At 39.9% G+C, this 25,000-nt stretch overlaps 1 protein-coding gene across 6 annotated transcripts in view; it reads right to left on the bottom strand.

Moving 5' to 3' along the window:
* The window catches only part of ntng1a (netrin g1a), a 148,776-nt gene that overhangs the window by 116,831 nt on the left and 6,945 nt on the right, over nt 1-25,000 (bottom strand). For all 6 annotated transcript variants that reach the window (XM_060869518.1, XM_060869519.1, XM_060869520.1 and 3 more), the window contains exon 2: nt 11,551-12,116. In XM_060869518.1, the coding sequence (XP_060725501.1) occupies nt 11,551-11,799 (249 nt within the window). In that variant the 5' untranslated portion in view covers nt 11,800-12,116. The remainder of the gene's footprint in view (nt 1-11,550; nt 12,117-25,000) is intronic.

The following is a 25,000-nucleotide window of genomic DNA, read 5'->3' as shown; positions in this document are numbered from 1 at the left end:
TTCCGAGTCATGCCTCTGGCCATTCGCTGAACGATGGAGTGCACTATTAATACACAGATTTTGACGCACCAGGACCGCACAGAAACGACGGACGAAGTGTCCGAGACTTTCAGCACTTCAAGATGAAAAGTGGGTGGAGTCAGGGGTTGTTATGAATATAATTTTTTCCAAATGCACCGAGCGAGATTGGAGTCATGATTGACGGCATGACGACGAAGAAGCAGATGATGGAGTTTTTCTCTCACCTCCGTCATGTCTGGTTTGCTCATGAGGGATGAATTATAAAAAATGATTTATTTAAATCCTCAATTGATTTAAATAATTCTTTAAAGCTGATTCGTGATAATTTTCATTGTGTAAATAAAACGCAACTGAATTTAACTGAATTAATCAATGGTGGAAAATTCCACAAAATCTTCATCTTTTTTTTTACCAGAATTTTTTGTGTTGACGTAAAAAACGTATTTTATCACACGTCACATCGCGGACCTGCTCGTGAAAGTCTCGTGCGTGATGATACGAGATCTGACCAGGCTTCAATTTTCACTTTTTCACTTTCAGAGTGCTTTAAAATTCTATCAGGATGAGAAACAGAGAAACATAGCGCAGTTCAAGACCTACATGACTGAAAAGATTTATTTATTTAATTATTTACTCTTTGTTCTGATGTGAACGTGGATTTTATTTAAAATAAATAAATAAATAAATAAATAAAAAATGAAGCCATACTGACAGGCTGCGATTTCATCTTTGGTAACGTTTACTTTATTCGTTTTGTTAATCCTAAACCTTCTCCAGAGCCACAGATGATGTAGAAGTCTTCCACATGAGACCCATACGGGCTGATGGAGCTTTACATGAACACCACCACAGAACATCTTTACAACACAGCAAACATGGTGGAATCAACAGATGCAGCGACTTTAACCGATGACTTGAATCTTTATTTGCCTCAGAAGCTCATTTCAGTCTCTTTATTTTGTGTAACTACGACATCATGTGCTGTCTCTGTCGCTCTGACCGAAGTGACTTGAATACACCCGACGTCATAATTACGACTTCCTGACTCGTAAACTCTGTACCAGCTTCCCAGGAGGACTTGGAGGAGATATTCTCAACCTAACAGGCTCCGCCCACTGAGAGCTAATTGTCTGAAGTCCTTTTTGTGCACTTTTTTGTCCACAATGTTCAGTATGATGAATGCTGCAATGTGAGTGGCTGGTTTACTGGTTTCACTGGTTTTCAGAAGGAAAACAAACCAACCCAGTGACACAGTTAGCTCTCACAGCGAGGCGGCCATTTTGGATCTTAATTCAGCATCTGAAGTAACGCTGTTATCTGTTATTAAGGCTTTACTCTGAGACAAATACCTTAATGGGCTTCATATGATGCTAATTGTCTCTGGTCTATTGAGTGATGTATGCTAACACCATGATCGATTTAAAGTGAGCCGTAATTCCACAGTCCTGGTTCAACTTTAGTCAGCACTGAGTTTCTGGTAAAACACTGTTCAGTAACCCGACAATCACAAAGACAAGCCATTAATTAGATGTCTGTCGAACGCCTAATTAGTTTCTTTGATGTTGCTAAAATGCTAATATTTGTGTCTGGCCCCTCTGTGAAAAGTCAGCACTGTTAAAAACCCGAGCTGTGGCGTTTTTTTCACTCCTAAGGGTGTGATTACGAACGAAACGCACGATTAAAGTCGAATGTCAGCACTTATCTGCGAGAGCACCGTGTCGGAGGAACATCTTCATCCACATTGAAATACTTTAAAACAGGAAACGAATCTGGGTGAAATGTCAAGGTGGAGTCGCTGGAGAAAACCCGGCGTCTTTAAATGTCTCCCTGAGCTCAGCGTGTCCTGAGGACATGAGCAGCTAAAAGGTCACGTTTATAGATCAAAACAAATAAAACTAAGTCACTTTGTCGGAGTCGGTGCGGTTTGTTTGTTTACGATAAGTACTTTAGGGTTTATTTTGTGTTTCACATCGCAGGAACTTTTCTTTCTGGATAAAACATAAGCTGAGTTTCTACAGACTGGGAACTGTCAGTGGGCGGAGCTTAAAACCGCTGCTGTTATTCACCTGCACAACATATAATAAATAAATATTTAAGCGATAAATATTTGATATTTTATATCAAAAGTACAACAGAAAAAGTGGAAAATGTTCCCAAAAACAATGAAGATAAAAGATCCCCTAAACTAGAAGAGAGAGAGAGAGCAAAAGAGAGAGAGAGAGACAGAGTGAGAGAGAGAGACAGAGATAGAGAGAGAGAGAGAAACTGAGAGAGAGAGAGAGAGAAAGAGACTGAGAGAGAGACCGAGAGAGAGAGAGAGAGAGAGACTGAGAGAGAGAGAGACCGAGAGAGAGAGAGAGAGAGAGAGAGAGAGAGAGCGAGAGAGAGAGACTGAGAGCAAGAGAGAGACCAAGAGAGAGAGACCAAGAGAGAGAGACCAAGAGAGAGAGAGAGACTGAGAGAGAGAGACTGAGAGAGAGAGAGAGAGAGACCGAGAGAGAGAGAGACAGAGAGAGAGAGAGAGAGAGAGAGAGAGAGAGACAGAGACAGAGAGTGTGAGAGAGAGACCAAGAGAGAGAGAGAGAGAGAGAGAGAGAGAGAGAGAGAGAGAGAGAGAGAGACCAAGAGAGAGAGACAGAGAGAGAGAGAGACAGAGAGTGTGAGAGAGAGAGAGACCAAGAGAGAGATACAGAGAGAGAGAGGGAGAGAGACCAAGAGAGAGAGACAGAGAGAGAGAGAGAGAGAGAGAGAGAGAGAGAGAGAGATTACTGTGATGCTCTCACGATCAGTGGCTTTTACAGTGTTAACTCCACATGGCGGTGCTGAACGTATACGGTGTGAAACGATGCTCTGTTAGAATGTTAGTCTTGTTGCTTAGCAACAGAAACCCAATCAGAAAGCGAGCAGCGCCTCTGTGCTTCATATCAGGTGAAAACCAGGACGTAGAGACACTGAACAAAAACGGCTCGGTAGATACAGTCAGGAGACAAAACACTGAACATCACTGAAGTGTTTGGTGTAGAGAGGGGGAAATACGTCACGCTGAGAAATTAACTGAAGACCGATACGGACGAACCAACGTCGACCAGACGCTGGATTTATCCAATCAGGATTGTTGATACATTAATATGAAAATGAGAAGAAGGTTACAGCAGGGTTTAGGAGTGTACAGTGTGAAAGGTCAGATTATGAAGAGACAGGATTCAGTGTTAACCCCGGGGTCAGTAGGAGCAGTGTGAAACCTCTAACTACACAAACCCACCATTCACTTTACACTGAGGTCACTAGGACCCAGGGGAAACATTATAGCAGGTGTATTTTTCACATTTATGTATATTTTTATAAATATGAACTCAATGGAAATATCCTTTTAGCACAGGATTTATATAATCTCAGCTCCTGGAACATCAGTGTACCTCCTCTGCTTTTTTTTTCTCCTCCTGTCCAGATTAGATTGTCGTCCGTGGCTCAGTTTCACTTTCCAGCCAAATCGTATTACACGGGGAACGGAGACGTCTTGTGCGTCTACTGTGAGGAAAGATGAACCTATAATTAAGCACATGTTGCATTACTGTCTGTGGCGTTTAACGCTGCTGTAGTGTCCACGACTTACAGGCTGTCGCTTCTGATTTAACAGCATCACAGTGTATCAGAGCTTCATCTTACAGGGATTAGTTATATAGTGTTTCTTTCAGAGCGTAGGACTGAAATCCTGATCGTTACACAACGGAGTCTAATGCAAAAATCCGACTCGCTGTAGTCGACCTCAGCCACTCCGTCTCCTCTCGGCTGTACCAAACGATGGTGGTGTTACCAACTGTTCATACCTTCTAACCATCTCAATATTATGTAAGGAATTAAGTTGAAAAACAGAGGTTTAAAGGTTAGTGATAAAGTTTGTGTACAAAATCAGATCAAATCTAATCATCGCTCCTTTCATTTCTCCTCAGATCAGATCGGATTTTCACTGGATATGAATTTCATGGCTGTTTTTTTTGGTTTCGCCTGCCATCTGCACTTCCTGTTGGTGAGGAAACGGTACAGGAAGAGATATGACAACACGCACACACACACACACACACACACACACATACACATATATAACATATATATATATATATATACTCATGAGCAGTCTCTCTACCAGGGCCAACAGCATCTGTTTGCGACCTCGCACACACACACACACACACACACACACACACACGATGATGATATAATGGCTGGTAAATTAGCGGCGTGTGAGCTCGAGGTCGATCGTCTCTCAGATTGAGGAGCAGACAGTCAACCTGCTGTTTTACAATTACAGCTTCAGCTCCACGTCCACGCATCAGCACCTACACTCTGTCTGAGAGAATTACTCCCAATTACACACCCAGACACACACCCAGACACACACACACACACACACACACATTCACATGCACACACTCAAGGGCTGTGTTTGTGTGCATGAGACAAAGATGTCACAAAGACCTACAGTCCAGAAGTCAGCTGTGGATGTGTAGAGGTATAAACTGTGCATACAAATATCTATCTATCTATCTATCTATCTATCTATCTATCTATCTATCTATCTATCTATCTATCTATCTATCTATCTATCTATCGATCGATTTATTCTTACGTTTTTTTTTATATAAAATTTTAAATAAAAATGTAAAAACAGCTGATGGGGTTAGTATTTTGTGGTGAATCATTACAATTGTAAAAATATGACAAAATATTTCATTTTTTGTCATTTTGTCTAATATAATATAATAATTACTTATAACTAATATAATAATGTTACTATTATAATAATATTACAAAAATGTATGCATCCATTTAATCTAATAATAATAATAATAATAATAATAACAACAATAATAATAATAATTATTATTGTTGTTATTATTATTATTATTATTATATCTACAACCTAAATGTGTAGCAGTAATCAAATAGTTTTTCTTTATTTTTTTGCTATTAAATCTTCAATTATATATTTTTTACACAAAAATATATTTAAAACCTTTCAAGGTTTATTTTACTTTCTTCAAATGAAACATACCATATAGAAATGTCACTTATTGTGATATGATTCTTTCTGTGATATCGTCCTCCTCTAATGAGAGAGAGAGAGAGAGAGAGAGAGAGAGAGAGAGAGAACGAGCAGAAATCGATGAGGAAAGATGGAGGAGAGGATTGAATTCTCTCATCAGCGCTCGATTCCTAAAATAAATGACTGAATCCCGCTGTCATAAAGAAAACTGCTCGTGGCCTAATCAGTGAATCGCCGCCAACGGCTAACGGCTGGAAAAGTTGATCGAGCGAGAAAACAAGGCTGTTTCACGCCCCATTTTATGTGCCCTTACACCAAACGGACAATAAACCCATAACCACACACACACACACACACACACACACACACACACGCTTCAAACAACACGCTTGATTTCAATCTGCCACATTTCACAGTAAGGGAGAGATTACAGAGTCGCTGGCCGTGAAATGTGGCCCACGCGGCACCTATGAACACTTGTTAGCGTTTCAGATCGGCTTATTTATCGACTGGAACGGCACTGGAGTGTGACGTGGGTCTTCAGGGTTCATTGAGAGCAGCATATTGAAGCGCTGACCCGCTCAAAGCCACTAACAGGCCTTCGCCTTCCTTTGCTAACCGCGCTAATCCGTCAGAGTGTGGCGTGTGCACCTCCGAGGCCGGGCCCTGAATAATGAATGCCATGAATAAAACACATTTCAGCGCAAACACATGGTGAATAATTCACTTTTCAGACCTGGATATTAGCTCCTGTGTCACTGCGAGCAGTTTTCTCTGCCTCTTTTTTACAGTACAGTAAGAAACATTTCAGATTATTTCAGATGCAGTTAAAATAAATAAACAGCCACAAAAACACTTCTTTAGTTTTACTTTGCTACTAAAGCTACTGAAGGCTAATGTTGTTGAAGCTAGCACGCTCCTAAGTCTTATTGGAAATGCTGAACCAACACAGAAATGACACACAGCTATATACACAGAAATATCAACGTTTCACGTCAATAAATTGCTTCTAAAAGGCTGCTAAAGCATGCTAATTTCAGTTAGCATCAACCGCTAACTCAGTGAATTCCCAATTCATTATGCATGAGATTATTTGTGCTTAAAAAGACTCACTCACTCTCACTCACTCTCACCCGCTTATCCGAACTACCTCGGGTCACGGGGAGCCTGTGCCTATCTCAGGCGTCATCGGGCATCAAGACAGGATACACCCTGGACGGAGTGCCAACCCATCACAGGGCACACACACACACTCTCATTCACTCACACACTCACACACTACGGACAATTTTCCAGAGATGCCAATCAACCTACCATGCATGTCTTTGGACCGGGGGAGGAAACCGGAGTACCCGGAGGAAACCCCCGAGGCACGGGGAGAACATGCAAACTCCACACACACAAGGCGGAGGCGTGAATCGAACCCCCAACCCTGGAGGTGTGATGCGAACGTGCTAACCACTAAGCCACCGTGCCCCTAAAAAGAGTCATAAGATAGCAAAATAATAGCATTAGGTACGAAATAAAATGTATGAAGAAATAAATAACAATGACATGATGTGATGAGGTCACAGTTTTTTCTTCCTCTGACACAGCAGTGTTTACAATCCATATTTGTTAAAGAAGGACAGATCGTTGTGTTGTGTTTTATCCGTTTATACTGTAGCTACATTTAACATAATAAAAAGCCTCTTTAAACTTAAAGCTCAAGATTTTCCAACAAAATGACTCCTTTGTAATCCGTTAATACGGAGCGTCCGCCGTAAACGTCCGTCGTGAACGAGCTGTCGCTATAGAAACGATACGGTATTGAGTGAAAACTGTTTGTCGAAACAGACGGAAAGAATTTATTTGTAAACAGAGTGGTAATGTTACTCAGCCCTGTCTTTATAAACGATCTGTGATGAGAAAAATATTACTAGATATTAAAAATACCTGTGCAGTACATTTATTCTGAGAGAGTACTGGTTAAACACCCCCCCCCCCCCACACACACACACACACACACATACACACACACTCACACACCCTCTTAAAATAACTTCTCATTTTCCATCTGCGACTTTCAAAGTGAAGTGGCGTAAATGAAGGAAAGCTTTTTTTCAGAGACACTTTTCTAATTAGCCGCTTCTACAGAAAGGCTCACGCCATCGTCGCTTCAAAGCTTTCCGAAAGCTCCTCTCCTCCTTTTCTCGTGCTAATGAAAGACACTGCACTCTGCAAACATGCTTAATGAAGAGCTCTCCAATCGCATCTCGAACGGCTCTGTAAACGAGACCGAGCCCGGCTCTCGTTACGGCGAGTAAATAACGTTTTAAACGCGCAGGTTCCTCGTTTACGTCTGTACTTTTTCTTTACTAGCTGTAGGTCTGGAATAATGAATCGTTCTCGCTGAGTAGCAGCAGGAAAAGCTCACGATATGATACCGTTGTCAAGGTTAAACAGGACAGTTTCACTCCACACCATCAGGTGGCTCCATCACATCTGTACAAGCTCACTTCCCAAGATACAAGCCAATGCGATGCGCACGGGGCATAAACTTTTAGCACAGTCAACGTTCATCATCAAATCTACCAATTTAGTTTCCGTTTCGCTTTTATTTTCTCGACTGTTCGATACAAAAGCCTGAACAGATTTAGATTTACTCACTCTCACTCTCTCACTCATTTTCTACCGCTTATCTGAACTACCTCGGGTCACGGGGAGCCTGTGCCTATCTCAGGCGTCATCGGGCATCAAGGCAGGATACACCCTGGACGGAGTACCAACCCATCACAGGGCACACACACACACACTCTCATTCACTCACACAATCACACACTACAGACAATTTTTCCAGAGATGCCAATCAACCTACCATGCATGTCTTTGGACCGGGGGAGGAAACCGGAGTACCCGGAGGAAACCCCTGAGGCACGGGGAGAACATGCAAACTCCACATACACAAAGTGAACCCCCAACCCTGGAGGTGTGAGGCGAACGTGTTAACCACTAGGCCACCGTGCGCCCCCTAGATTTAGATTTATATAAACTAAATAGCTTTAAATCTATCAAGCATTAAAGAAGTTGCCATAGAAACCGAGGCTGCACCTAGCAGAGCGACTAGCACTTTAATTTGTGGTATATGTAGATTATTACCGGTTAAAGTTTGCTGTTCCTCTCCACGCTTCAACCAAAAATAAAGCATAAAAAAATAAGCACAACAATAAAAACAAGGAATTAAAAAAAGTTTAAAGGTGCCCTTCCACACAAAACCGTGTTTACTTGTATTTTTTGATATGTGTTAGGTCCATATGTGTTTGTGTTGTGTCGTGAATGTGAAAACGAACTGTTACCTCCCCGGTCAGTTCTAGCCACTTAAAAGAAATAAGTGGAGAAATCAGGTCAGTTGGAAAAGCTGCTCAGTGTGACGTCAGAGTGACTGAGCTCATTACTATTCATGAGCTCTCCCACTTGAGACCGCGCCCCCAGAATTCGTGTAGCTCAGTGAGTTTCCTATACAGCAAGGACGGCTGAACGTCAGCGGGCTTGTGAAGAAGCCGTTCTGCCGCAATTCAAGGTGATTGTAAACAAATTTCCTCTAGCCTAGGCTACTTATTGTGCTGGGTGAATGAATAGTCATGCTCTCATATCCTAGCGGTTAGCCAATCGGAGCCAAGCAGCATAGCTCATTTGAATATTCATGAGAACTGGCGCAAATAGAGCTTCCTGCAGGCTTTCTATACCACATTAGAATGGCTTGAAATAAGGTAACCAAGGCATTATTTCCACAAAAATATGTTACAGAGTCCATGTTAAACTTCAGACATTACCACAAAAGTAATGACATACGTGTGGCAGGGCATCTTTAACATTTTATTTCAAATTAATTAAGACACTTAAGAACAAAATAGAAATTGATTATACAAAAAAATACAGTGGGGTCAGTTCGGACGTAGCACAGTGCTCATTTAGTAAATGCACAGATAAACAATATGCTAATTGTGGCCGTTAATGTTAAGTTAACGTTATGCCAAGTCGTCCCAAATAAAACAATGTTTCAACTGTTTCTAAATGCTTTTTTTTGCATTTGTTTTTTTTTCTACTTACACAATTATTTAGGTATACATACATATATTTTTCACAATAGAGAGTGCGATTTTTTTAAATAAGTTTTTTGGGGGGACAATCCTCGGATGGGGGGGCATGTCCCCTCTGTCCCCCCGGGGTTTACGCCCATTTTAACCTAGTGGTTAAGGTGTTGGGCTACCAATCGGAAGGTTGTGAGTTTGATCCCAGGTCCACCAAGCTGCCACTGTTGGGCCCCTGAGCACGGCCCTTAACCCTCAATTGCTCAGCTGTATAAAAATGAGATAATGTAAGTCGCTCTGGATAAGTGCTTCTGCTAAATGCTGTAAATGTAAATGTTTCACTTGAAATCTCCATTTCAATAGAACTCTGTGGGTGGGACTTTGACAGCAGACAGTCTTGTGTTCTTCACAGAGTTGACAGGAAAAATCAATAGTTTAAGACATTTATCTGTAAATGTATCTGTCTGAGTTGCTAAAAAAAAACAATTAAATGTATCTTACTTAGCTCACACTTTTATATATATATATTTAGAAAAGCCTCCTTATATATATATACTGTATATAACCAACGTACTGCAAGTTGGAGACAGAATATGAGTTAAGAGTTGAGAGTCTCACTAAAGGGTCCAATGGTGTCAGCTTGGAAACCCTAGGATCTGTGTTCTAGCTTATGATATTGACTTCTCCTCTACTATGTCCTGGAACGTTGCTTCAGCTTGCATTTGGATGGCGTCAATACCCCTGTATTTTTTGTATAGAGAAACAGTTCTATGTTGCCATGCTGATGCTCCCACCCACATGCTTCACCGTGGGGATGATGGTGTTCTTCAGATCATACACACAACCCTTCTTTTTCAGAAATGACAAACTGAACTATTGCCAAAAACGTCTATTTTTGTATCGTCTGACCCGAGCATGAGAGTTCTGTGCAGCATTTATATACAGAACCTCATTTATATTTTATGTAACCATTATGTATATTTATATTTATATATATTTAGATTTGCATTCTGAGAAGTGAACATATGCACTGGAAGTATATTAAATAACAAAAAAAACAACATATCATGAAATCCTGTATGTTGTGTGGTGATGAACCGGTGTGTACCGTCACACGTGTGCAGTACAGATAAAAGGCGTAAAATAAATAAAAGCATGAGAAACAGCGGCGGTGTAAATCAGACAGACACCTTGTTTAGAATGAAAGAATACAAAATACAGAAATAGATAGAATATAGTAGTAATCAAGGATAAATATATGTACCGAGCGCAATCTTGTCGCTTACTGAAGCATCACTTTAAAGTAGATTCTAGATGATAGCCATAATCATGCAAGGATTTTAGTTCTGCTTACTATTAATTTAATTATGACTACTTTTCTATTTGTGGTCATTATCACTGTACTAAATTGTATTATCATGGTACAATCAAAGACTTTAATGTACATGTTTAATCCAAAACTTCATCTCATCATTGATTGATGTTCCTTAAATAAAAAGCAATTTCTTCAACATATTGAACTACAATGTTGATGTAACCAATCAGACCGCAGTTCCCGACCACAACACAGCTCTAACCAATCAGACCGCAGTTCCCGCCCACAACACAGTTGTAACTCATCAGAATTTAATTTCTCCTAACCATAAAGTTATTACAGCAGTGAACACACACACACAGCAGTGAACACACACACATCGTGAACACACACCCGGAGCAGTGGACATCCATTTATGCTGCGGCGCCCGGAGAGCAGTTGGAGGGGTTCGGTGCCTTGCTCAAGGGCACCTCAGTCGTGGCCGACCCGAGACTCGAACTCACAACCTTAGGGTTAGGAGTCAAACTCTCTAACCATTAGGCCATGACTTCCCCAAACAGCACTATAAGAAACCGATGACATACCCTGCCCAACGCTGGGTCCATCAGACTGCACTTCCTGCTCTCATTGCAACTGTAACCACCTGGACTGCAGTTCCGAACTATACCATGTCACTGGAATGAGCTGGACTACAGGACCCTGTCCCACTGACACCTGTTACAAAGCTTTAAATGATGACATGGCTCTTGGTCTGGAAAGATTTCCGTTCTGCTGTTTGGACTTCAATCAATGTAAAATGGATTTGATGAAGTTCCAAGATAAAAGAGAAAAAGTTTGATCGATCGTTCTTGTCAGTGGATTGTACTCATACCCGTTGCTAATATACTGAAGCAACAACAAAATGACTTGTTCAGTCAGGACAACATATTTCTCTTCTACAACATCATCTCACTGTCCATTTGTCAAATCGTTTCAGTGAAAACTGATTTGCACGACTTCTTGGCAGAACAACAACAAAGACACTTCCACACACTTTACAGTGCACTCAGCCATAGTGTGACTATGCAATCTGCCACCCGTTTATCCCATAACACACTTACCAGGGTGCAGTAAGTCTCGGGCGGGTCTCCGCAGGTGATGTCTGGAGGGTCGAGGGTCACCTTTAGGTACTGGGTCATGTCGGCGGCCTCGGGCTGGCAGGCCATGTAATCCCAGGTGAGTCCATCGTCCGTGTAAACCTGCGACTTGCACATGTCGTAGTGGCCCCACGTGGTCGGGTAGTGCTGCATGGCCAGTCCGAATAAACACGGCCAGGCCGCCTGGAGGGTCACCATCAACCACATGCGCATGGCTGCCTGAGTGTGGATGGACAGATCGAGCAAATACGGATACAGAGAGAAAAAGAGCGTGGACGGGTTTTTCAGGGGGTCGAGTTTACCAAATAATCCAAGTATCTGCGAACAGAGTGTGCCGAAGGTGAGGGATCATGCCAGCTTCTTCTGCTCTTTATGCGGATCCTCTGGGAGAACCGAAGGGCGATAAACAGAGAGAGAGAGATAGAGGGAGATGTCTGATAGCAGCCGTCTTCTAAGAGGCCGATACTTTTGATGGACAGCCGTTTCAGCTTTGCTCTCTGTCAATCATCCTCCTCTTCCTGTCCGCCGTACTATGAGGAAAAAGCAGAGAAAAGAAAGAAGCGGAGAGTGAGAATGCGACAAGGGAATAGAACAAGAGACAGAGACAGAGAGAGAGAGAGAGAGAGAGAGAGAGACAGACCACTCGGGGGTCTTATTCACCTAGCTGAGAAATCTCGCATTTCAAAGAGGCCATCAAAGAGAACGTGATCCGTGGCTTTCACATTACACACGCCATTCCTGTCCATAGCTATCCATCACACACACATACACACACATATACACACACACAGACCTCCATATGACACCTAAATGGAATTAGGTCCTCGCCTACAGTATATGAAAGGTCTCATAGGGTGAGGTTTGAAAAGGAAAGAGTTGTTTACACGCCATTTACGCAGGTAAACGATGACTTGCTTAATAGAGCCCAAATCCATGAGGTTACATATATAAAAGTTACTATAGTAACATCATCTCTGGAACAACACACACAACACACACACAACACAAACGGTATAAAAGAGCTAAGAGGAGTGTGTGAGGGCAGGATGGAGTGTGCTACACTCTGAAAGAAGTCTTTTTCCATCCACCCCGATTATGACCCTGTTGACCCAACATGCTGGTCCTTTCTTCCTCTTCCTGTTCTTACAAACCCTCACACTTTCTCTGAATCGTTTTGCTCACAACTTCATGTTCAGCGCAACGCAACTCGAGGTCATGTGATCAACAATATCACCTCGTCACACTTATTAAACACGTTCCAATTTGTTTGTCATTTTTGAGACACAAAATAAAGTCAGAAACTAAAATAAATCATAAAAATGAACTGAATTCTAAAAAGAAAATAAATCATCTTGTTACCGCCAGACAATGTGGTCGCCATGGTTACTTCCATACAATTATACATCATTTATTCTATGCAAATAATATGAATAGTAAAATTTAACAATACTAACCTTACAAATTGTAACATACGACAAGACTAATTGTAAAAATTTGTAAAATAACAACCAAAAAATTGTGAAAATTCTAAATGTTACAATATTATTAGTAGAAATAAAAAAATGTAACATAAGTTACGCTCTACAAATTCCAAAATGTAATAATTTTTAATTGTAAAAATGTTTGTCTCAAAGGACAAATCATTAAAGAATTCTAATGATAAAGCTTTTAATATATTTATTATAAAGTGGAGAGAATTTGTTTGTTTGTTCGTTTGTTTGTTTATCTTTGCCTAATTAAAGTCAGCATCTACAGCGAGAGATGTAAAATATCTGTGAAATTCCAGAAAAACAAGACATTACATCAATAAAGAATTGTTGTCATGGTTACGTTTTACGTAGCTTTGATTTTCAACAGATTTTAATTTAGGATTTTTTTTTTTTTTTTAAATATATAAAATGACTCCATTTTACTCCTAAAGATATTAATTCTCTTAATATCTTATCTATAAAACAACAATTACAATTATTGACTTTAGACATACTACTTTTTACCCAGTTGTGTTTACATTTAATAAAAATGTGGCTCCTCTTGTAGGAAATTTCAAATAACAAAAATTAATATAAACTAAAAATGTAAAAAAAAATCAAACTGAAAATCAAATGAGCCTCTCAGACTGACTGCAAAAGACAGACATTGGAAAGATCCAAAACCAGACATGAACTAATGGGTAAAATAATAAATAGTAACTCACTCACTCACTCACTCATCTTCTACCGCTTATCCGAACTACCTCGGATCTCAGGCGTCATCGGGCATCAAGGCAGGATACACCCTGGACGGAGTGCCAACCCATCACAGGGCACACACACACACACTCTCATTCACACACTCACACACTACGGACAGTTTTCCAGAGATGCCAATCAACCTACCATGCATGTCTTTGGACCGGGGGAGGAAACCGGAGTACCCGGAGGAAACCCCCGAGGCACGGGGAGAACATGCAAACTCCACACACACAAGGTGGAGGCGGGAATCGAACCCCCAACCCTGGAGGTGTGAGGTGAACGTGCTAACCACTAAGCCACCGTGCCCCCCATAAATATTTATCATTATCATTAAAGAATATTAAAGAAGAGCTATAAAGAAAACCTATAGCAGGACGACTAGCGAAGCTTCATAAGCTTCAGAGTGAAATGAAGCTTCACAGTGAAATGAAATAAAAGCTTCACAAAGTGGAGAAACTCTATGATGTTAGGGCAAAAGTGAGGAGAGGAAACATGTCCCTTTCTTGGAAAGAAAAGAATAGAAAACATGCAAGGCGAAGATCGTGTGAACTACGAGTGCCATGTGCGCTGAAATGTGATTGGACGAGGGGACATGCTGAAGAAATGATCTGGTTAAAAAGAGGAACATGCATTAAATATATATATATATATATATATATATATATATATATATATATATATATATATATATATATATATACACATAAAGACAAGTTGGGTGATTACGCCACATGTAACCCTGTTACCAGCTGGTTTATTTGCTGTCTTGCTCGACCGGCGATAAACCAATCCTCAGCTGAATTTTCATGAATTTGACTGTTTATTTCTTTTCGGTTTTAATTGAAAATTTATTCTTAAAGGGCCTTTTTACACCTGGTCACTTCATGCGTTTTCTGTGATCGATAGCTATCTGATGGTAAAAAGACCAGGTCTAAATGCCCTCCGAAACGTTTCAGAGACGGATATAAATCCGATGGTACAAACCCCTTCAGGAGGTGGTCTGGGACGCATTTCAGATGAAACTGGACAGGTGTAAATGAATGTGGTTGTTCAAGCCACATACGTCAGCGCTATACTCCTCCCAAACGGAAGTACGTCACTCGCAGGTGACTCACGAGTCGTGCATCGCGCCAGAAACAAATAACATGGACGACACGCAGGCACTTATTGCTCTTTGGAGCGATGAAAGCGTCCAACAAAAGCTTTGTAAAACATATAGAAACAAAAGCATACAAACCAAAACGTGTTCCGTTTCAATTACCCCGGAAATGAGGTAAAATATATTAGCATTTTGGGCGGGAGTAGAAAGATCGGATCGATATCCGATTCGCCAAGACGCATTTATGTGGCCTAATGTAAATGGAACAGTTTTAACAAATCAGATAGATATCGGATCAGAGACAACACATGAAGTGACCAGGTGTAAAAAGGCCCTTAGATACATTCAGATTGTGTGAGCTAGTCTGGGCCAATGTAGTGTGAAGAAGATGTGGGATGTGGATAAGGTGGATAAGGTGTTGGACTACTGTTCAGAGGGTCATGAGTTTGAATCCCAAGTCCACCAAGTTGCGAGGCCCTTAACACTCGATTGCTCAGTTGTATAAATTGAAATAAAAATGTAAGTCGCTCTGGATGAGGGAATCTGCTAAATGCCATAAAAGTAAGAACAAATTTTCCTGCACTCTGGCTTAAAATAAAGTTAAATAAACGAATAAATAACATAAACGCTATTGTTCTGAAACTGGAGACTCCTTTCGTAACAGAAAACATCGTATGTACAGATCTGTGTATGTGGATCTGTATCCGCTGTACAAGCAGCTTAGTGTTGTGTTTAAGACTGAGGGGTGAATGTTAATGTATAAAGTGTAATAGTTCATATGAGTGTAATGATGGTGTAGAAGAGGAAGGGTGTTAATCTCTCACAGCTCTCTAACTCACACACTGCTGTTAAAGCAACACTTGCGCCAGCTGCACTGATTGAACTCGTCGTGTCTCTGCTGTTTGTTTGCTGTCTCCATATTTTCATGTGTAATTAAGCTGAAATGATTCCCTGTCAGCTCGCGTTTACGGCACGCTGTTAAAACACTAATTGTCCTTTTATCGCACTTTAAGGGAATGACTGCAATTAGACAAATAAAAGGGAAGTAAAATTGTTTTTTATCAGGCGTGTAATTTGAACGCTCGCGTCGTAAAAGAGCGCAGGAACAAACGAGTGAAGAAAAGTGAATTAATGTGCGAGTCATTCAGCTTGTAATCAGCCCTCATACTCACTGTGAATGAACACGACCTCGTGTGTGTGTGTGTGTGTGTGTGTGCCTGCATGCGTGTGTGTGTGTGTGTGTGTGTGTGCCTGCGTGCATGTGTGTATGTGTGTGTGTGAGAAGAGAGAGAAAGAGAGACAGAGGTGGGACTGGATAACAGAGTTTAAAGGTGGGGTCTCTGTTGTTTGAAAGCCAATGTTGACATTTGAAATCACCAAAACAAACACGCCCCTAACCCAAAAGGGTCCCACCCCTGTTTTGATAGCTCCGCCCACACATATACCAGACAAGTATAACCCAAGTATAACCCAGGCAACTATTATGGCGGGACCATGTTGGGGCAGCTGGCCGAGGGGATATTTTTATCATTAAATGAACACAATGAGTAATACTATGGTCATACAAATGTGTTTTTGTAGTACTGTGTGTTGTACCGTGAAAGGTTTAGCTCCGTTTCACGCGGAAGACGTTCAGTTCTCTCCAGCGCTGGAAAGCTGATCCTATATTAACACGTCCTACTTCTTACCTTATCGTAAGTCTTTCTTCTCTTTCTTTCTTTGTTTTTATCCTCCATGTCAATGTTAAAACCGCTTTCTGCTAATGTCACACATGCGCACTGAACACTCTCTCCGCCCATATTGACAAGACACGCCCCTTTCTGCTCATTGGCTACACGTTTGTTTTGTTTTTGTTTTGTTTGGCTGCCCAACGCAGTTTTCTGAAGCATTTCTCAAACAATGGAGACCTCACCTTTAATACTAGTTAATAAGTCCTATCACTAGGACTGATATTATTTTTCAATTTGTATTTATCATGTTATCCAGTTTAAGTTTTTACTTTTTTACTAAATAAAATATAACTGTTTTTATCTTGTTGGTTTAAAGTTTTTTTTTTCCACATTTTATTAGTAGATGTTATTTAAATGTTAAAAACATAATTTCCCCCCCTAATTGTACAAGTTTATGGATGACTATAATTTATTTATTTTTTTTACAAAATTATTATTTTTTTATACATACTTTGTATACTTTTTTTTATAGTCATAGCTACATTTTTATTTTCCTATTATTAGTAATAGTAATTCTCTCTCTCTCTCTCTCTCTCTCTCTTGCTCTCTCTCACTCTGTCTCTCTCTCTTTGCCTGTCCAGTCTTTTTCTTCCCTTAACACAGTGAGATTATGTTTATTAATCACATTCTATGAAGCTCAGCCTCTAATTGGTGTCATTTCTCTCTCTGTCCATCTTTCTCTTCCACTCTGTCCAGTTCTCTCTCTCTTTCCCTCTCTCTCTGGCTCTCTCTCTCTCTCTCTCTCTCTCTCTCTCTCTCTCTCTCTCTCTCTCTCTGTGCATCTGCCCCCACACCCTGCTCTTATTAAATCTGGAGGATCTAATCATTCTCTCCATCCATCGTGGTGTAATGTGCATGGTGATGGATGTGATGAGTGTTAATAGAACACCGCTGTCTCTCAGATTCATAAAAAAATTGACCTTTCCCGATGCAGCTCGTATAACTAAGCGCTCGGTCTGAGGATGATGAAGAGTGATGATGAGTTCACATCGTTGTTTTCTTTAATGTTAAAAACAGTTAATAACACTGTGTTTTCCCACTGAATTCTGGGAAATATGCTGTCAGGTACATTGACAACAGACTAATCTGAGAACTGCACGAGTGGGTGTGGCTTAATATCCTCACTTGATTGACAGCCCTCTGAGCCTTCATCTGCTGACCATGACAGCTAGGTTAGCATCGGCTCCTGACGATCGCTTTGAGTCATTAATTTATCCTTTACTCAGAAAGTTACATTTCATTTTCAAGTGTTGTTTTCATACAAGTTTTACTCATTAAATTAGCTTTTACTTGCTATTTAGCAATTTACTCGCTAGTTTAGGTATTATTTTCTAGTTAAGATTTTTCTTACTCGGTTAGCTTTTATACACAACCTTGGGTTTCACTTGCTAGGTTAGCTTTAATATTCTACATAAGGGTGCTAGGTTCACACACACACTTGGCTAAGTTGTATTTGCTTGGTTAGCTTTCACACACGTGGCTAGGTTTTACTTGCTAGGTTAGCTTTCACACACTCAGCTAAGTTTCTCTTGCTAGGTTAGCTTTCACACACCACACTCTCAGCTAAGTTTCTCTTGCTAGGTTAGCTTTCACACACCACACACTCAGCTAAGTTTCTCTTGCTAGGTTAGCTTTCACACACTCAGCTAAGTTTCTCTTGCTAGGTTAGTTTTCACACACTCAGCTACTGTAAGTTTCTCTTGCTAGGTTAGCTGTCACACACTCAGCTAAGTTTCTCTTGCTAGGTTAGCTTTCACACACTCAGCTACTGTAGGTTTCTCTTGCTAGGTTAGCTGTCACACACTCAGCTAAGTTTCTCTTGCTAGGTTAGCTTTCACACACTCAGCTACTGTAAGGTTCTCTTGCTAGGTTAGCTGTCACACACTCAGCTAAGTTTCTCTTGCTAGGTTAGCTTTCACACACCACACACTCAGCTAAGTTTCTCTTGCTAGGTTAGCTTTCACACACTCAGCTACTGTAAGGTTCTCTTGCTAGGTTAGCTGTCACACACTCAGCTAAGTTTCTCTTGCTAGGTTAGCTTTCACACACCACACACTCAGCTAAGTTTCTCTTGCTAGGTTAGCTTTCACACACTCAGCTACTGTAGGTTTCTCTTGCTAGGTTAGCTGTCACACACTCAGCTAAGTTTCTCTTGCTAGGTTAGCTTTCACACACTCAGCTACTGTAAGGTTCTCTTGCTAGGTTAGCTGTCACACACTCAGCTAAGTTTCTCTTGCTAGGTTAGCTTTCACACACCACACACTCAGCTAAGTTTCTCTTGCTAGGTTAGCTTTCACACACTCAGCTACTGTAGGTTTCTCTTGCTAGGTTAGCTGTCACACACTCAGCTAAGTTTCTCTTGCTAGGTTAGCTTTCACACACTCAGCTACTGTAAGGTTCTCTTGCTAGGTTAGCTGTCACACACTCAGCTAAGTTTCTCTTGCTAGGCAGGACTCTCAAGTGTCACGCATTGAGAGTGACAGTCCCTCATGTCGGTCTTTTCTCACGTTCTCCTGCCACACATCGTATTTGTCACGCAGAAAAACTTTTTGACTATTTATCATATATTTAATAAGCCGCAGCGCCCAAAATGTATCAGTCCGCACCGCTGTCTCTATGGAACCGGGCGGGAATCAAACGCGTCTCCCCTGGAGCTCTTAGTCGAGCCTGACACTTATCAGCCAATCAAAAAAAAAGAGGCTACACAACAGCCAATCAGAAAATAGCAATATTGTATCTGGGTAAGATTTAACGCAACAACAAATGAAAAAAAGCAGATCCTGGAATTGTTCAGCATCGTCGTTGTTCACCCACAGAGAAAAGCACTGGCACTTTGAGCACAGAGTAAGTCATGATCTCCTGTTGTAATGTTACAACAAATTCACAACTTGTTTGACACAAACAATGACATTGTGACTGCTGTTGGAGACGTTTCCCAGATAATCAGCATGAGTTTCTCATGTGTCTGTAACTTAGCCAACAGTTTTACAGCCTGTTCACTGACAACACCTGCTCAGAACATGTAGTCTAGGGCCAGTGGTTCTCAAACTGGGGGCCCTGAGATGGTCCCAGGGGGCCCCGCTTCACTGACAAAACCTGCTCACAACAAGTAGTCTAGGCCAGTGCTTCTCAAACTGGGGCCCTGAGATGGTGCCATGGGGCCCCGGTTCACTGACTCAGCTAAGTTTTATTTGCTAGGTTACTTTCACACACCACACACTCAGCTAAGTTTGACTTGCTAGGTTAACTGTTACATGTTAGGTTTATTTAGTTTACTAGTTTCCTGCCACTTGCAGGTTTAGCTCTGCTCACTGAACATCTAACATGAAAAGGTTATGGTGAAATTCAAGAACATGTTAAAGCCACGTTCTGTGTTTATTATTTTTTTAACCACAGATCGTGACTAAAAGCCATCATGACCTCAGTCTAAAGCTGACATTTGTGATAAATAAACTGGATCAGTGAACGTTTTAGTTAGCTTGTTAGGCTACCGCTAAGCTAATATCATGTTCATTATTAAATTTTTCTTAATATTAGCATCACATCAAACATACGACCATAAGCAGCGCAGCACTGAGAATAAACTCAACACATCGCATCACATGTAAATATTATAGAAATAAAAACAGAAGGACACACGGCGCGAGGCGCTGATTTCCATTCGGCTAAAAATGCACAGAGTCAGATGATGTGAGCGAAGTCTAAATTTTGCTCATCAGCATGTCGCTGGCACAATTTGTCATCCCATGTTCACACAGGAGACAGACAGAGAGGAGAGAGACAGGGAGAGAATGGGTAAGAGATTGAGTGTGTGTGTGTGTGTGTGTGTGTGTGTGTGTGTGTGTGTGTGTGTGTGAGAGAGAGAGACTGAATGAGTGTATCGAGCCGGCCGTGATACAGGAACAGATAAGGCTCAGGCTCAGATTAAAGCTCACACGCCGTGGCTCGTTATCACTCTCGCTCTGCTGGAACACACGCTGCTTCCTCACACACACGTAAACACACACACAAACACAAACACACACACACACACGCTGTGATGATCGCCTCCCTCCCCATCTGTTAGCACTAACACACAGTACTGTATGAGTGGCTGAGCTTTTCTGTCACCCGGATCATCCTGGAATTTCGAGGAGCTGAAGCCCCTGTAGGATGTGACCGAGCACCACATGACCTGTTCGATTATTACGGGTTTTTAAAAGAATCAATCGATCATTAATGACCTATTAACATCATGTCAAGTAGAATAATTACAACCTGAAACGGTCCATTAGAAGACCATAAAACCCACCCACAACCACACGATAACCAATTCTTCCTCATATCATGTTTTTCCTCATCATCGTCACCTCAGGCTTGATTATTAGGGATAGGGATAGATATATAGTATATTACATTTTAAGTTAATATTCTTGAAATTAATTTTAAACTTTAATTATATATAATCACTTATTTATTTTTTCCTTATTTTTTCTTCTTATTATTATATATATATATTTTTTTTCTCTCTCTTTCCATACTTCTGTAAAGCTGCTTTGAGACAATGGGAACTGTTAAAAGTGTTAAACAAATAAACTGAATTGAAATAAACTGAAAAATCTAATTCAATACTGCTAAAACTAATCAGACCACGGTGTAATAATCAGACTATAGTGTAATAATCAGACCACAGTGTAATAATCAGACCACACTGTAATAATCAGACTATAATGTAATAATCAGACCACACTGTAATAATCAGACTATAGTGTAATAATCAGACCACAGTGTAATAATCAGACTATAGTGTAATAATCAGACTATAGTGTAATAATCAGACCACACTGTAATAATCAGACTATAATGTAATAATCAGACCACACTGTAATAATCAGACTATAGTGTAATAATCAGACCACACTGTAATAATCAGACTATAGTGTAATAATCAGACTATAGTGTAATAATCAGACCACAGTGTAATAATCAGACCACACTGTAATAATCAGACTATAATGTAATAATCAGACCACACTGTAATAATCAGACTATAATGTAATAATCAGACCACACTGTAATAATCAGACTATAGTGTAATAATCAGAATATAGTGTAATAATCAGAATATAGTGTAATAATCAGAATATAGTGTAATAATCAGACTATAGTGTAATAATCAGAATATAGTGTAATAATCAGACCACAGTGTAATAATCAGACTATAGTGTAATAATCAGACCACAGTGTAATAATCAGACTATAGTGTAATAATCAGACCACAGTGTAATAATCAGACCACACTGTAATAATCAGACTATAGTGTAATAATCAGACTATAGTGTAATAATCAGACTATAGTGTAATAATCAGACCACAGAGTAATAATCAGACTATAGTGTAATAATCAGACCACAGTGTAATAATCAGAATATAGTGTAATAATCAGACCACACTGTAATAATCAGACTATAATGTAATAATCAGACTATAGTGTAATAATCAGACTATAGTGTAATAATCAGAATATAGTGTAATAATCAGACCACAGTGTAATAATCAGACCACAGTGTAATAATCAGACCACAGAGTAATAATCAGACCACACTGTAATAATCAGACTATAGTGTAATAATCAGACCACAGTGTAATAATCAGACCACACTGTAATAATCAGACTATAGTGTAATAATCAGACCACAGTGTAATAATCAGACCACACTGTAATAATCAGACTATAGTGTAATAATCAGACCACAGAGTAATAATCAGACCACAGTTCCAACCACACTGTAATAATCAGACCACAGAGTAATAATCAGACTATAGTGTAATAATCAGACCACACTGTAATAATCAGACCACACTGTAATAATCAGACTATAGTGTAATAATCAGACTATAGTGTAATAATCAGACCACAGAGTAATAATCAGACCACAGTGTAATAATCAGACTATAGTGTAATAATCAGACTATAGTGTAATAATCAGACTATAGTGTAATAATCAGACCACAGTGTAATAATCAGACCACACTGTAATAATCAGACTATAGTGTAATAATCAGACTATAGTGTAATAATCAGACCACAGAGTAATAATCAGACTATAGTATAATAATCAGACCACAGAGTAATAATCAGACCACACTGTAATAATCAGACCACAGTGTAATAATCAGACTATAGTGTAATAATCAGACTATAGTGTAATAATCAGACTATAGTGTAATAATCAGACCACACTGTAATAATCAGACTATAGTGTAATAATCAGACCACACTGTAATAATCAGACTATAGTGTAATAATCAGACCACACTGTAATAATCAGACTATAGTGTAATAATCAGACTATAGTGTAATAATCAGACCACACTGTAATAATCAGACCACAGTGTAATAATCAGACCACACTGTAATAATCAGACTATAGTGTAATAATCAGACCACAGAGTAATAATCAGACCACAGTGTAATAATCAGACCACAGTGTAATAATCAGACCACACTGTAATAATCAGACTATAGTGTAATAATCAGACCACAGAGTAATAATCAGACCACAGTGTAATAATCAGACCACACTGTAATAATCAGACCACAGAGTAATAATCAGACTATAGTGTAATAATCAGACTATAGTGTAATAATCAGACCACAGAGTAATAATCAGACCACAGTGTAATAATCAGACCACACTGTAATAATCAGACCACAGAGTAATAATCAGACTATAGGGTAATAATCAGACTATAGTGTAATAATCAGACCACAGTGTGATAATCAGACCACACTGTAATAATCAGACTATAGTGTAATAATCAGACCACAGAGTAATAATCAGACTATAGTGTAATAATCAGAACACAGAGTAATAATCAGACCACAGTGTTATAATCAGACCACACTGTAATAATCAGACCACAGAGTAATAATCAGACTATAGTGTAATAATCAGACTATAGTGTAATAATCAGACCACAGTGTAATAATCAGACCACACTGTAATAATCAGACTATAGTGTAATAATCAGACTATAGTGTAATAATCAGACTATAGTGTAATAATCAGACCACAGAGTAATAATCAGACCACACTGTAATAATCAGACCACAGAGTAATAATCAGACTATAGTGTTATAATCAGACCACAGAGTAATAATCAGACCACACTGTAATAATCAGACCACAGAGTAATAATCAGACTATAGTGTTATAATCAGACCACAGAGTAATAATCAGACTATAGTGTTATAATCAGACCACAGTTCCCACTACACTGTATGAGTGATAATTCTAAATATCATCACTGTTTTACCATTTGTTCAGTCTCTTTCTCACACACACACACACACACACACACACACACACACACACACACACACACACACAGATAGACTGCGTCATGACCGTCTGAAGCGAAGCTTTTGCGTGTTAATCTCAGTGTTAACACACAGCCGAGTCGGAGCAGGGAGGTGAGACTATTTATGTCTGATGGGTTTGTTTGGTGAGACGATGAGTTTATATTTAAAGCTGTAAATGTTTCACAGGTTCAGTGAGAGCGAGGTCAGCGTCAGCGCCCATTAAATATACAGCTCACCATCTTCTGCTGACAGACGTGTTGATACACATTTACAGCAGCTTTTAACTCCACTTTTTTATTGACTGATGTGTAAATACAAAAGGCACATTCATAATTTTAGATCTGACGCTTTGCTATTAATCAACCAATGAGATTAGAAAGGAGGCGGGGCTTAACAAAATCAGACCCTTCTCTGAAACATCATTAATCCTTACAGTTTAAAGTGTGTTTGTTCTGTAAGATTTATTTATACCATATTTAACTGAACGCTCGAGTGCTCACAGAGAACAACGTCTTCTTGGATTCAGAAGTGAGTTTGTAAAATTCTTCCTAATTCTTGTAGCACAACTGTAATAAAATATAAACAACAGCACAGCAAAGTTTTATGGAGAATTATGCTCATCAGTAAGGAACTGTAGAATATTTTCTGGTTAACGGCAACTTTATGAACACGATATACACTCCTACATTCCTCTGTAACACACACACACACACACACACACACCAGACATTCCTTTACAACTCACAACAACATCCTGTGATTGATATTTTAATGCCTTTATTAGCTCTGATTGCCAGAATGCCTCTGTGCCAATAACTATGCAGCTAAGTGTCAATAGATAGATAGATAGATAGATAGATAGATAGATAGATAGATGGATTTACTTCTGCCATTCTCAACTCTATCTATCTTGTATGTGTGTGTGTGTGTGTGTGGTGTGTGTGTGTGGAGTGTGGTGTGTGTGTGTGTGTGGGGTGTGTGTGTGTGTGTGGTGTGTGTGTGTATGTAC

The sequence above is a fragment of the Tachysurus vachellii genome, chromosome 5 (genome assembly GCF_030014155.1).
Source record: "Tachysurus vachellii isolate PV-2020 chromosome 5, HZAU_Pvac_v1, whole genome shotgun sequence".
NCBI lineage: Eukaryota > Metazoa > Chordata > Actinopteri > Siluriformes > Bagridae > Tachysurus > Tachysurus vachellii.
Note: the sequence above shows the minus strand (reverse complement) of the source record. Positions and strands in the feature narration are given on the sequence as shown.